Source organism: Sus scrofa, chromosome 9 (genome assembly GCF_054392235.1).
Source record: "Sus scrofa isolate SSC_HxYL_T2T_F1_AM1 chromosome 9, Sscrofa_HxYL_maternal_Yorkshire_Landrace_v2.0, whole genome shotgun sequence".
In the NCBI taxonomy this organism is placed as follows: domain Eukaryota; kingdom Metazoa; phylum Chordata; class Mammalia; order Artiodactyla; family Suidae; genus Sus; species Sus scrofa.
Window position 1 is genome coordinate 136,010,688 of NC_139391.1, and position 15,548 is coordinate 136,026,235.

The window sequence follows — 15,548 nt, forward strand, 5'->3', positions numbered from 1 at the left end:
TAAGGATAATCATCTTTGTCGCTCAGTAATACCTAGGCCAGGGCTTCTCACTCTGGCTGCATATCAGACTTATTTGGAGCTTTATAAAAATACAGGTACTTGGCCCCCACCCCAGGCCTACTCAACAATCTCTGGGGACACACAAACTTTAAACAAGCTCCACAAGTGGTTCTGATGCACAGCCAGGGTGGAGAACCATTTGTCCTGACAGTGCTATGAGATCTCTGGCTGAAACAGGGAAAGGATATAAGCAAGAGAGCAGATGCTGGCTGGGCAAAGTAGGACAGAGGCAAAAGGGGCTGAGCCCTGGGCTTTAAGGCCTTCCAGCTAGTGTGTTAAAAGGCCAGAAGAGAAGACAGGCAGCCCAGGACAGCAGTGAAGGGTTGGGGTGGTAATTAGAAGCTTGGGAAAGCAGAGGAGTATAATTTTCAAGATGGCAGTGTGATTAGCAGCAGCCCGTCCTTTGCTGGAAGTTGACTATTGGGCCAAATGGCCAGCACGCCAGCCACTGGCCCTTGTGTCAGGTTGTTGCTCTGTAGGGCTCTTCAGAGTAACTCCAGCAGAAACAGAGAAATCCAGGTCTAACTCCTGGTCTGGTCTTAATTTGGCTGTGCTGGGTTCTAAAGGAAGCTGCAGTGCTGGGTTCTTCCAAGCGTGAGTTTTAGAATCAGATTGCAAAGGTCTGAACTCTGGTTCTACTACAGCTTCACAGCTGTGTGAGCTTGGGCAAGTCTAACTTCCTTGAGCTTTAGTTTTGGTATTTGGGGAATTAAATGAAATAACGCCAAGTAGGTTCTTAGAACAATTGCTGTTACTAAATAATGGCTAAATGGTCAACAAACTTGGTCAACATATGCAATTTTTTATGACTTCGCTTCCACAACTAAGAATTAATGACACTCTAAAAAAAAACCTAGTTAAAAGCAATACTTTTCACCAAAAATCTTAAAATGGTTTTAGTCACTATCATAGAAATTCCACCTCTAGGAATCTATTTTAATGGGAAGGGAGGGACATTAAATTCAAAAATTTTTTTCATAAAATATTGGAAACATGAATTCCCTTGTGGCACAACAGGTTAAGGATCTAGTGTTGTCACCGCGAGAGGCTCAAGTCACTGCTATGGCACAGGTTCAGTCCCTGGCCCGGGAACTTCCACATGCCACAGGTGTGGCTGGAAAAAAAAAAAAGTGTGTGTGTGTGTATATATATATATATATATATATATATATATGAAACAAAATGTCCAACTTCAAGAGACTAGCTAGGTAAACTGGAACATTTACTAAGAGGATGATTTTTAAATGTTCTGCTAAAAAGGTAACACTGAAAATGCTTAGAACATCATGGTCAGTGAAAAAATCCTCAAGAAATCTAATGTATATATAGTATAACTATGATTTTGTTAAGAAGCAAATCTATAGACAAGGAGGTAAAAATCTCAAAAAAAAAAAAAAACCCAAAACTCGAAATGTTACTTAAAATCACGTATGGTAGAGATGTTGATGGCTTTTTCCACATAAAATTTTTCCACATTTTCCAAAATTAGGGAGAGAAAAAAGACATCTCATGTTTATGGATCAGAAGAAAACACTGTTAAGACAGAAACACTCCCACCATCGATCTACAGATTTAAAGCAATCCCTATCAGAATTCCAGCTGATGGAGTTCCCATTATGGCAGCGGGTTAAAGACCTAACGTAGTCTCCATGAGGATGTGGGTTCCATCCCTGGCCTTGCTCAGTGGGTTGGGTTTCTTCTACAATTGCCTTGTCCTTTCACTCACTTAAGCCACTTATTCCTTGACCTTATTTTTTACCAATACCTGCAAATCCTTCAGTATCTCAATTTCAAGCACCACCTCTTTTCCCAGCTCTCTTGAGCACTCCAGTTCCAACCACCCTTCATCCCCAGGGGCCCTTAATTCACTCTTATCTCTTCTACCCTCAGCCCCATCATACCCTCACTTCCCTCCTCGCCCAGTTTAAATCCTATAGCACATCATCCTCAACTCCCTTGGCCCTCCTCTCACTTCATCCTCTTGTGGATTTAAACCACATCCCTGCTTAAAACCAACGATCTACCCACAGTGTACCTGAGCAGCAGACTAACAACCACGCTGACTTCTCTCCTTCAATTAAGGAGTCCTGGTCTTAAAGGGTTGACTCTTACTGCCCAATAATCATGTTTCCCCGGTCCATTTATCCTCTCTTCTCTACGTGACTGATTCTCTCCTCCAGTCTCCACCCCTCCGCCATCCCCATCCTTATTCTCAGCTGATGATCCTGATTCCTATCTCACCAAGAAAACAGAAGTTGTCGGAACAATGGAAACTTCTACAAGTTCTGACCATCCCACTTAGCCACCTCTCTGTGGATATATTTCTGCCTTCTAGTCACTATGGATAAACTACCCACACACCTGACAAATGCCTATTCTGGTATTTGTATATATCATCCCCTCGCTGGAAGACAGTGCTCTAGCAAATTTCCCTGCATCAATCTTCCCCTTCGTTATAGAATCCTTCTGATCACATACGAAATGCTATATTCTCATTAAAAACAGCAAAATGAAAACAAACTTCAACACGGCTTCATTCTTTGGCTACCACTTCATTTCTCTTCTTTTCCTTTCCAACAAAACTCCTAGTAAGAAGAGCCTTCTATTCTCACAGTCTCCAAGTTCTCTTCTCCCATCCTCATGAACAACACTCATCAGAATCGGGCCACCTACCTTCCGCCAAAGTTAATGTTGCGAAATAAGCCCCGCACAGCCAAATCTGAAGGGCAGTTTTAGTCCTCATCTTAAGTGGGATATGCCAAACACCTGACCAAACTCATCCCTCTCTCCTTTACTTACCTCACACAATACTCTCTCCTTTCTTCTCTTACTTCTCCGGTCATACCTGCTCTCTCACTTCCCCAACTTCTAAATATTAAGATGTTCCAAGGCTCAAAACCCAGACCTATTCTCCTTTCTATCTGTAACTACCTTTACCTATATAATGACGAACCCCGAAGTTACAACTCCAGCCCTGAATGGCAGAACTAAACATGTAACCGCCTCTCAGATGTCCCCATTTAGATGTCTGACGATCACATCAAATAACATATCCAGCTGTTCCCTCCCCCAAACCTGCTCTGCCTGCAGTGACTCCTATATAAGTTAATGGCAACTCCAGCCTTCTGACTTCTCAAGCCAAAACTCTGAAGTTATTATCCTTGATAACTCTCCCGTACATTTCATATCTGACCCCACAGTGCAGTCTGTGGGTACCATCATGCAAATATATCCAGAATTTGAAAACCTTTCATTCCATCATCTGCTATCACTCTGGCCCAAGTCCCCATCATTGCTTCCTGGATTATTTCAATGAACTTTTGAGTTAGCTTCCAGCTTTTACCCTGATCCCTTTATAATTAGTTTTCACACATGAGTTAGAAGGATCAAGTTGAGAAAAATCAGATCATATACTCCTCTATTTAAAACTCTCAAAATTTTGTCTGTCAGAATAAAAGCCAAACTCATACAAGAACCTTATTTTCTGCCACTATTTCCCTCCTTATCATTTGCCTATTTTAGCCACAGGAACTACAGCTCTATCAGCCTCTTTGAGGAAACAAAAGACATACCAGGGCTGCTTCTGCTTCAGAGCTTTTGTATTTGCTGCTGTGCCTGCTTGGAACATTCTCTAAAGTATCCACATGGCTTTCTACTTCACTTTCTTTAAGCTAATGCCATCTTTTCATTGAGGGCTCCCTGGGCACCTAACTTAAAATTTGAACAGCATGCTTTGCTATTCTCTTGTTCCTGCTTTCCTTTGTCCCTAAGCACATACTGTTATCTGATAAATTTTATTTCTTTGACTTGTTTATTGCCTCTCACACTAATGCATAAGTTTAATTTACACATTGGGATTTTTTGATTCTTTTGTTTACTGCAGAATTCCTAGCAACTTAGAACAGTGTCTAGACTATAACGAATGCTCAATAAACACTTAAAAAAAATAAATCTACCAGTGTATTCCAGTCCTTTGTGTAGTTGATAAACATGGTAGTGTTCAGAAAACATCCATTAAAAAGAGCATCAGGGAGTTTCCATCATGGCGCAGTGGAAACGAATCTGACTAGGAACCATGGGGTTTCGGGTTTGATCCCTGGCCTAGTTCAGTTGGCTAAGGATCTGGCGTTGCCATGAGCTGTGGTGTAGGTTGCAGATGTGGCTTGGATCTGCCGTTGCTCTGGCAGTGGTGTAGGCCGGCTGATGTAGCTCTGATTAGACCCCTAGCCTGGGAACCTCCATATGCCAAGTGTGTGGCCCTAAAAAGCAAAAAGAATATCAGTAAGATGGTACTTTCCTTTAAAAATACACCAAAACAAGAGCAAATCTAGCTCATCATTCTGTGCTACGAGAACTAAATAAACCAATCAAACCATAAAAAACTTGGAATCCTTACCTAGGTCGGCTCTTGCCTCTCTTTTCCTCTGAGAGGCCCAGCCTACTATGGAGAGTTTATCTCCTCCTGACTTCTCCTCTAAGCCTCTATTCAAGCGCCAGACTTTCAGTGTGTTGTCATCAGAGCAGGTAGCAATCTACAGAGAAATCCGGAAGGGAGTTAATAAGTTTCAATCAAAGATTCAACAACAATGTAAAAAGTCTATGTGTCTTAAGGACTCATCACTGGAGGATTATTCTGGCTGATATAACAGGATATAGAAAACGCTATCTGAAAGGTCAGATAACTTCCATTCCTCGCTTTCAGGAATCATTCCAGATTTCCAAAGCAGTAGAGTCTTTAATTTCTTCTTTATATACATTCTGCTGGTATATCTTTTGTGACCAGTCATTTCTTACCCAACCCAAAGCTCTACTATAAAACCAGGTGCATTTTATCCTCAACAAGTTGGACAAGTCAGTATCTTTATCACCTACATAACTATGAAACATATAATTAAGATGTTCTTCACTCTTAAATAATCCATTAGTTTATGTACTGACATTCAATTTCTATGACTTTCTTCTGAATTCCACAAGTTCTGGCTTATTGCTATAGTAATGGGATCATTCCCAAGATCTGACTTAGTCCATGACCCCAGTATGCTGTGACAAGTAGAATGAAGCCATCCCCTAAGATTCTTTTTCAGATAGGTAAAAGAGCAATCTGGGAAAACAACAAGTTCACTAGGCTGAAAGAAGTTAAAAATAACCTTTGCCCCTTTAAAAATATCTGACCATTCCTGATCTTGGTCCCAAGCCTTTTATGGCAGGGAAAGTCCAGCTTGAAGAGCTTGTGGCAAATGGCCACTGGTACCAGAGCTGTTCCCCAGCATTTGTTTATATAGTTTCTCTATTTCAGTCACTAAAGAGAGAGAAAAAAAGAACACACGTTCTCTTAAGTCTTGGCCCCCAAGAGACTGGCAGCTTTTTCCTTTCCTTACTGGGAGGCCAAAAGAAGACACACATATTTAACAGCTCAACAAGAAATGCCTGGAATCCCCAGTTACTCTATGGTCTATTAACAAGTTATTATTTACATAACAACTAACTACTAAGTCCGAGTGTCAGAAAATCTACATTCTTTATCTTATTTAATTTTCACAATATAAAAAGCCTTATACCCAAATAACCTCATCCATAAAGTGAGAATAAAGTTATTTGCTCAAGGTCACCACAACTAAGTGGCAGAGCTAGAATTTAAATCCAAGTTTTTCCAATTTCAGTCGAAATCTCTCTTTTTTAAGTGGTACTTTACTTTCCTAATTCCAGGCTATGGACAAAATTATTTATTAAAAAAATCTTAAAAAAAAAATTAGAATGGGTAAAAAACCCTGCCATTTCCTTTTTCTGTGCATAAAGATAAAGACAGTACGTGATGGATGGAAAAAGATGACATAATTAAGTGAATAATTAAAAAAAATTTCATCTTAGTAAGTTTTATGAAGATACAAAATTCTAGGTTAAAAGAAGATATTTCATGGAAATTACATGGAATCTGAGAGAAAAAATGCCATTGGGGTTTAATTACTGGTGATTTAAGTAATGATTTCAAAAAAGGTCTATCATGAAACTCATCATGGAAGTGGTATAGGGATATAGAAATAAAAAGAAATTCACAGCAGTACTGGAAAGCTAGCAAGGATATCATGAGTAAATCAGATGATGAGAAGATTCTGGAAGATTAAAAAAAAAACCAGATGGGGAGTTCCCATCGTGGTTCAGTGAAAATGAATCTAACTAGGATCTATGAGGATGCAGGTTTGACCCCTGGCCTCGATTAGTGGGTTAAGGATCTGGCATTGCTGTGGCTATAGAGTAGGCCAGAAGCTACAGCTCTGATTCGACCCCCAGCCTGAGACCCTCCATATTGCCACGGGTGCTGCCCTAAAAAAAAAAAAAGCAAACAAAAAACAAAAAACAAAAAAAACCCAAAGAAAACCCCCAAACAAACCAAACAGATGGGAACAAAAGGCAACAAAGTTTCAAAATGTAATTGGTGAAAAGGAGATCTCCACAGAACAGCCATTTCTTGTTAAACCCAGAAAACCCAAAGAGCAAAGGCAGTAGGTTTTGGGTAAGTGAGTGGAGCTTGGGCTACTCTTACAACCTAACGTATTAAGATTTCACAGTAAGCATTTTTCAGGCATGTGAAAACCCAAACTGAACTATGACGACCAGTCAAGATGTTGCCTTTGATACACCACACTGATAATATGTAGACGTTCAAGACTAGTTTTCATCTTAGATTTTCTTTTTACCTTCAATTTTAAGATAAATTTTTAATAACATTAGAAACTTAATTCTATGTTTAGGGACAAAATGACTAGGGAGAAAAGAAATGCATCCTTACTCCTTAGTGTGTAATACATTATCTGTATCGGCAGAAAAAAATAGAATATGTGTGATTAATGATGATGCAGATCCTAGACAGCCTCAAGATCTTTTAAATGTGTACTTAAAGATAAAAGTCTGTATTAACTCTCAACCTCCAAATCTGTGATCTACTTTTTAAACCAACTACAGAGATTCATTTACAAACCTTTGTGAAGTCTGATGGACACCAGCACACAGATGTGACCTCTTGCGAATGACCCAGGAGCACAGTAGGAGGATGCCAGGGTGTGGAGACCTATCACGCCATCAAAAAAGAAACAAACGAGTCAGCAGACCAGTGTTAGGTCTCCCAGACAGAGGTGTGAATCTTTCCACGTCTCTGCCTTAGCTTTGGTGAGGACTGTTACCAAAGGCCCCCCGACATGTCTAGTTACAGCTCAGAAAGAGACCCAATAGACACATTTGTCATTAATCTGAAAATAGAATGAAAATAGCCAAAGTAAGTAAACAATATGAGCTTCGACACAAGGACAGGACTTATTTCAAGTCAGGACTACTTAGCTACACATATTTTGACTAAAATTGAAGATTGAAAGGGCGAGGTCAGCTACAAGGGAGTGCACTTCAAGTGGAACCTAGACTGGTTAATCCTGAAGACGGATCTCCTGGGACAGGAGGACAGTCTTCTTCCAAGAGAAGACTCACTGACTTTGACGAAAGCCCAAAGTTTCATATAAGCTATATTTTACAAGACACTCTGGTATCCTTTTGGGGAAAAAAATTTCCTCTAAAATCTTAGTTCATTTGCTTAAAGAAATCTTGAATTTTCAAGTACTGCCACATTTAATACATTTTTCATGTGTAAAGAAGGGTCGCATTTGTGCAGTACTACACATGACTACGAATCATATTTTCCCCCTCATTGAAACATCAGTGATATGCATTTGACAGCAGATTCATTCAGAGTTGTCAATCCTTGTCAAGAGGCCACAGGCATTAATCAGCACAACATGGAGTACAAACTCACATAACTATTATTAGCACAAGTGTTTGAAAAGAGAAATTATCCTTTTCATTTTTCTGAGGCTCTGAATCATTGCTCATTTGTGTGAAGAAAGTGGGGGCACTCTGGAAGGAATATTTGTGAGAATGACTAAGTAAGCTTCATGGATGCCTCACACTGTAGCTGTGGGATCGACACACTGATTCATAAGGTTATCCAACCCCATGATTACTACTCCTCTCTGGGGTTAAGTGGCACATATGTAATGACTCAATAAGCCAAAGAAGATGAAGAGCAGAATCTCATTTGCCTTGCTGGGTTAATTAAAGTTTCACAGAAAAGGAGGCTTTTCCCCGAGATCTAAGATGCTCTCACTTGCTGCCTGCTCCTACAATGCCACGGAGAACAAGGGCTCATTCTCTCACAAGGCAGCGTATTTTAGAAAAGATTCTCAAGATAGTGTCTATTTCAGCAGTCACAGACATTCTCAATGGTCCAGCCCGTGGTTTCTTTATCCAAGGCCCAAGGAGGACTGGTAGCAACAAGTTAAAAGGAAGAGGAAACCCTCAGGTCCCCCTGACCCTCCTGGGTAAGAATATATTATTTTACTCCATTGGATTATTTGCTTGTTGCCTGTAGCTTTCCATTTCATGATATCACTGCCCTTCCTCAGTTTCCTAGGCATTACAATACCTAGAAGAAGCTGAATATCTATACCAGAGATGAAAATAAATGCCAAGAATAGAACCACCGATAGAATGTATTTCTGCATTTACCTACAGGATTTAAGAGAAAAAAACAAAGGATAGACCTGTTGGAACAAATCTATACCATTTGATAGGCCAGGCATAATAACAGTAATAATAAAAGCCAGCGTCTACTGAATGATTATCATAAGCCAGGCACTTTACATCGCATTAAAAGTGAAGGGAGGGTTCCTCAAAAAATTAAGCATGGAAATAATTACCATGTGAGCCCACAATTCTACTCTTAGGTATATACTCCCAGGAGAATTGAAAACGTATGTTCAAACAAAAACTCGTACATGAATGTTCACAGCAGCTTTATTCATAGAGCCAAAAAGTGGGATAATTTAAATATCCATCAACTGATGAATAAATAAAACCAGGCCTACACATACAATGGAATAGTCAGCTGTAAAAAGTAATCAAGGACTGATCCATGCAACAACATGGATAAACCTTGAAAACGCTAAGTGAAAGCAAAGCCAGACATAAAAGATCGTGTATGGTATGACTCCACTTAGAGGAAATGTGCAGAATAGGCAAATCCGTAGAGAAAGAACCTAAGTTCGTGCTTGCCAGAAGCTGGAGGAAGAGGGGAATGGAGAGTGAGTCTTGAAGGGTATGGGCTTGCTTTCTGGAGTGATGGAAATGTTTGGAAATGAGGTAGTGGGGATAGCTGCACAATACTGTGATTATACTAAAAAAAAAAAAAAATCACTGAATTGTACACTTTAAAATGACTACAATTGTCAATTTTACATTGTACAAATTCTACCTCAATTAAAAAAAAACAGTGGAGGGAAGGGCATGTTGTGGGATGAAATGAGAACAAATGTCCAACAAGTTTTATAACGTTAGTAACAAGTAGTTTCACAGTTGAGGATTACCCTAGTATGTAAAATATACTTAGTGACTACTTTAAAGAAGATTAGTTTCTCTAATGAAACTCAGGTGACTTTTAAATCCTTTGTTTTTATTCAAGTAAGTTTTATTTTCACTTCATTATTACAAAAACATTATCATAACTATATAACATCTTTTTAAAGCCTCCCTCTACTTTTAAATAGGAAGAAGCGACTATGAAGTCCAAGAGACATTCACATCTGCACAATCTGGGAATGGTCAAAACACAGAAAATCATCCTCTCTTACAAATTCTAGTTGTTACAGAATAAGACGAACTCAAGGCAGTAAGAATTCTAAAGTTAAAACTTGTGGAACTATGAAGGTACCCTTAGAAGTAACGGACTCTAACCTACAGACCTCAAAAAACATTTTGTATACTTGAACGTGCACCTTTCCTCAACAAACCTCCTCACTCCACCCGGTCAGAAACGGAGCCTAATCTTCATTTCTGCCATGAGATCATTTACACTTCCTAAAGCGTCAGGCTCAGCATTTCGCCAGTCAGCGGTAGAATGACAGCGCCAAATCAGTTTATTTATAACCACTTCAATACTCTCCAGTGGCTGCATCAGAAATGAACCAGGGACAGACGGAGTAGGGGTGAGGGGAGGGCAAGGGGTAGGAAATTGAAAAAGAAAAAAATATAAATCTTTTTATCTTTAAGTCTTGGGCTTCAGTGTCAGAAAGTCTGCTGTATTACATCTCCTATTTGCTGGGTGGTGGTAAGCATTAAAGGCCATTCTCTTCTGTCTTGAGATCTAAAACTCCCTCCTTCCACTGTTTTCTCGTGTCCACGGGCTTTTTTGGCAAAGGAAAACCCTAAAACCTGGGAGAATTCCTGATTCCTAAAACCTAACAGCCTGAATACTCAGCTTGTATGGATTTGTTTTTAAACTACACCCCTCCTCCACTTTCTTATCATGGAAAAGAGAAACTGAGCCACCCTGCTAGGCAAATTCAATTTTAGGAGCACTAAGTTTGCCAGGATCTCAAATATCAGAGCCTTCACACTGAGTTATGTGTGGACAGGCAGGAGAACATCATGTCTGAACCACATCATTCAGCACTAACATGTGACCCAGCCCAGAATTCAGAAAGGGTCACCCATGCGTGTGATAGCCACTGACTGGATGTCTGAAAAACGGGTTACGAATGAACAGCCAGGTATCTGTAAAGACAGGAAGCATTCCATAACCCTGATTTCCTCAAACAGAAAAAAACAAAAACAAAAAAAAGCCAACCAACCAAACAACCAAAAAGGCCTTTATAGTGGAGAGGAGAGCCAGGGAAGAACTTCAGGAACTGGCAGCAAAACTACGCACACACACATACACACACACACACAATATCTATAATTATATATATAATTTAATGTACACATATATTTAAGAAACTGATTTTAAATGATTTTTAAAAATGGTTAATGCCAAAATTTTTTTTTTCATAATCCTTTATTATGCTTTTTTGGTATGTCTGAATTTTTTTTTTTTAAAGAAGAACCTTAAAAAGATACAGACCTTGGTAGGAATAAAATCCTCTAGCTAAGCCAGAAACCAAAGTAGAGAAAGGAATGTAAGACAGTGAGGGAAGGAGAAAGGGAAAATCAAAAGATAACAGATATGAAGCATAAGACAAGACCAAAAGACAGATACATCAGTGCTAGTCACATGAGGTTTAAAGCTCAAGTCAGAAGAATTTTATAGACAAGAAGCTAGGTTAAAAACTCCTGTAAGATGAGGGTCTCAAGAGTATATTTTATAAGCAACTTTTCATTTAAAGATAGAACAAATAGGGGAGTTCCTGTTGTAGTACCTCAACAGTTAACGAACCCGACTAGCATCTGTGAGGATGCAGGTTCGATCCCTGGCCCCACTCAATGGGTTAAGGATCAGGCGCTGCCTTGAGCTGTGGTGTAGGTTGCAGACGAGGCTCAGATCTGGTGTCGCTATGGCTGTGGCGATGGCCGGTGGCTATGGCTCCAATTGGATCCTTAGCCTGGGAACCTCCATGTGCCGAGGGTGAGGCCCTAAAAGACAAAAAGACCAAAAAAAGGAAAAAAAAATACAGCAAATGAAAGAAATGGGTTTGTAGAAAAAGAGGCAAGGGCAACACAAAAGCATCTTGGATGGAACAACATCTCCACCTTGTGACCAGCTAGGATATTGTTACTAAGAGCTTTGGATAAGGTAGTGTTGCGTTTTTGCAACTTTAGGTACATAGAGAAATCATTTTTTAGTACCTCCTCCAGGACCAGATGAAATTAAGCTGAAGAATTATGCTTCATATCTGACAGGCTCTACCCCTGTCCTGCATTAAAGATATGACCTCCTAGAGACTGGCAAGACTAATACAATTTCCTCCTGAGAAGGGATTTGATAATACTGAAGTTTTAGACATTATGACTCTAAAATCCAAAATACGTGAACTCTAATCTTTCTATTCACCAATGTCAAGGCCACTTATGAAATATAGGGCAATCTAGAACATAATTAATTTCTAGCTCTAGAAAAGCAATGCCCTAACGCTCTTAACCTTTCTCTGAACTCAGATATATTTCCATAATCAATTATTCCACAAGAGTCATTTTTTCAGTGGTTAGCAGGTACTGCTTTCAATTTTCTCCACTTGATTTTTTTTTTTTTTTTTCCTTTTTAGGGCCACACACACCCTAACCTATGGAGGTTCCCAGGCTGGGGGTTGAACTAGAGCTATAGGTGCTAGCCTACACCACAGCTCACAGCAACGCCAGATCCTTAACCAACTGAGGGAGGCCAGGGATCAAACCCCCATCCTCATGGATCCTAGTCGGGTTTGTTAACCGCTGAGCCACAATGGGAACTCCCCTCCACTGGACTTTGAATGAACAGTTTAAATTTCTTAGCCTAGAGTAGTCACTCTAGAACCACTGTTTATTTAAAAAGTGAAAAAAAAAATTGGTGTAACATAAATTGGGAGCCTTAAAATAAATAAATGAATAAATACTGCTATTAAATTTATACGGAACTGATAAAGCAGCCACATCTATTCTGGTACCCTGAAGAATGGCCACTGAGAGGAATGCAAAGAACACAATTATAATACAAGTATTTTTTTTATTTATTTTTTTTAAATTTTTTAATTTTTTGTCTTTTTGCCTTTTCTAGGGCCGCTCCTGAGGCATATGGAGGTTCCCAGGCTAGGGGTCTAACCAGAGCTATAGCTGCCAGCCTACACCAGAACCACAGCAACTCAGGATCCGAGCCGCGTCTTCGACCTATACCACAGCTCAGGGCAACGCTGGATCCTTAACCCACTGAGCAAGGCCAGGGATTGAACCCGCAGCCTCTTGGTTCCTAGTCAGGTTCATTAACCACTGAGCCATGATGGGAACTGCAATACAAGTATTTTTAAGTGAATGTTTTATGTAAGAATCTGTGGATGATTTGGGTATAGGATTTTATGATCAAAATACTACTATTCTGTATGATTTTGAAAATACAGGGCTAAAAGGCAATACAGCATTTTTTTTTTTTTTTTTCAGGAAGCAGGACAAAGTATTTAAGATTCTTTCCAGTCTACTAAATTCTCAACTTCCTGATAATCTGTAAAACTGCTGGAGGATATGGATTGTCAATTTCTGAGAAGCTCTGACCATGAAAATGTGATATATTCTGTGACAATCAGAGTGATGTTTTGGCTATACCAAGAGGCAAGAAGCAATTTTTACTGAACATGCGATATAGAAAAGCTAAATATGGATTTACACTAAACTTACTTCATCTTGGACAGAAGAACTATTTGCAGGAATACTTTAGTCTTATCTTTAGGGGGAAAGTTTGGTAACTTACCTTCCAGATATAGGCAGCTTCATCACTTGAGCCGCTGACTAAAAACTGGTCATCTGGACTAATACTGGACTTAACATAAAAGGTAGAGTTCTGATGTCCATTGAAGATGGCCACTGCCAGAAGAAAAAAATAAACTACTTAGTAATTGTTTCCAGTTTTCAAATAAATGAAGACAGCACATATGTTCTAACAAGTATTATTAGTGTATTGACGACCGAAGCAGATGGTCAAGCTACAGTCACCAAATGAAAAAGAACTGGCCTTTTGCAGAAAAATAAGCAAAATCCTCAAAAGAGCTTTATATGAATTAGACCCAATTTCAAGATCCATGTCCAAAGACTTGGTGTGGTATACTCCTCTTGGTATAGAGAAGAAAGTGATGAAAAACATTCTTAAAGGAAAATAACACAGTGAGTGCTCAATCTTTTAGTAAAAGGCCTTTATCAGACCTTCTCTCCCCACCCTACGCTATGTTTTTCCCATTGCATTATATATTAGTCTTTCTTCCTCTTAGACTTCAAATCTCTTGAGGCTAAATTTTTTTTTTTTCTTTTTTTTAGGGCCACAGCTGTGGCATATGTAAGCTCTCAAGCTAGGGGTCGAACTGCAGTACAGCTGCCGGTCTATGCCACAGCCACAGCAACACCAGATCTGAGCCAAGTTAGCGACCTATACCACAGCTCATGGCAACACCAGATCCTTAATCCACCAAGTGGGGCCAAGGATTGCACCTAAATCCTCATGGATACCAGTCTGGTTCGTTTCCACTGAGCCACAACAGGAACTCCATCTTGAGGCTAAATTTTGTATCTTATTCTTTCCTCACTAACCTTATAATGCTTTGAACCCAGGAGATTTTCACACAATTGTTTATATAAAAAGGTAAAAATTGGTGAAAGGAGTTAAGATTTGGATAGCTTGTCTGAGATGTGGTAATCTTTAATCCAGCACTTTAAAGGCTGAAGAGTAGAAGCAGCCAGTGGGGTATGTATTCATGTGTAAGATACTCCAAACAGGTTAGGTTTAGGCTTCTCACTACCCGATCTAGCAAAACATACTCAACATGTTCTTCTATCCTAACGAGACTAAAACGTAAGTCCACTGGCAACAGAACACAACCAGGAAAAAAATGAAAAAACCTCAGTCATTGGAGAATTTAAAGATACACTGAAGTGAAAAAATGTTTCACTTCAATCTTCTAATGGACGGGAAAAAGAATTACTAAGGGACTTAACAGCTTTCCATAAGTACTCACAAAAATTCCTTCCTTTTGCTAGAATAAAACTGGAGAAAAAACTGTATTTATAGCTTTTCAAGAAAAGGCTTGCATATCAAATACCCTCCATATCAAATATTATTACTGTGAAAGTTAAGCAAGAGAGAATCAATTGAGATACACATGCTATATCGCTACTATGGTATGACAGATAAATTCTCACAAAACAAACAGGCTCTTTTATTCTGAATACAACTGCAAAACTCTAACAGTTTATCTTTTTCAACTCTAAACGATGAATGGAAAACTATAGACCAAATTTCCCATTAAACTCTTAAGTATTTATTGCCCTCTGCTGGTGTAAGAAAACCAACATAAAGTACATAGGAAATGTTTCAAAACGTGAAAAATCCTTCTAAAACCTATCTTGGCTTTAACGCACACATGCACGTGCACACACACATACACGTCTGTCCTCTAATTTGTAAAGAACAGAGCTATTTATCTACCCATCGACATATCTATGAAAACCAATCAAATTACTTAAGGAGCACAGGAAAAAGATTACTAAATTATTAGCAAAGTGCACTTGGGCATATTTGTTTGGTGGCAAGAAACTAAATTCAAAGCCGCTTTTAGGGTCACACTATAACAAAATGATACAGAAAGAGCTCTTGGACATCTGATAATATAATTAGCATTAGGCTTTTATCTTTTCTAGAAAAATTTTGAAGTGTGCTTTATATGATTAGATAAATAAGTTGTCCAGTTCTGATTCCATTCAGGAAGACAGCAAAGAAAGTTATACAACCTCTTCCCTCTTCCAAATACTCTTACTCTTGTTTAGACAACACTGGATATAATCCAGAGCATTGAAACTGCCAATTGTGATACTGCCAAAGTCCTAATAATGGCTTGTGGTCAGTCTTTAGAAACTTCTGTAAAAGCCCAGCTAAACTCTCTGTATGATTTTGAGATTTCTTTTTAATCAACACATCTTACTTTTGTGGGAGCTGGGTA

The 15,548-nt window shown here is 39.1% G+C and overlaps 1 protein-coding gene across 13 annotated transcripts in view; it reads right to left on the reverse strand.

The window, feature by feature from the left end:
• DTL (denticleless E3 ubiquitin protein ligase homolog) overlaps positions 1 to 15,548 on the reverse strand; it is an 86,496-nt gene that overhangs the window by 46,870 nt on the left and 24,078 nt on the right. For all 13 annotated transcript variants that reach the window (XR_014816595.1, XR_014816591.1, XR_014816592.1 and 10 more), the window contains exons 11-13: positions 13,313 to 13,425; positions 7,037 to 7,126; positions 4,457 to 4,592 (exon numbers count right to left, since the gene is read on the reverse strand). Coding sequence is in view for 2 of the 13 variants with exons in the window: in XM_084978098.1 (XP_084834224.1) it covers positions 4,457 to 4,592; positions 7,037 to 7,126; positions 13,313 to 13,425 (339 nt within the window). In the remaining 11 variants the exon portion in view is untranslated. The remainder of the gene's footprint in view (positions 1 to 4,456; positions 4,593 to 7,036; positions 7,127 to 13,312; positions 13,426 to 15,548) is intronic.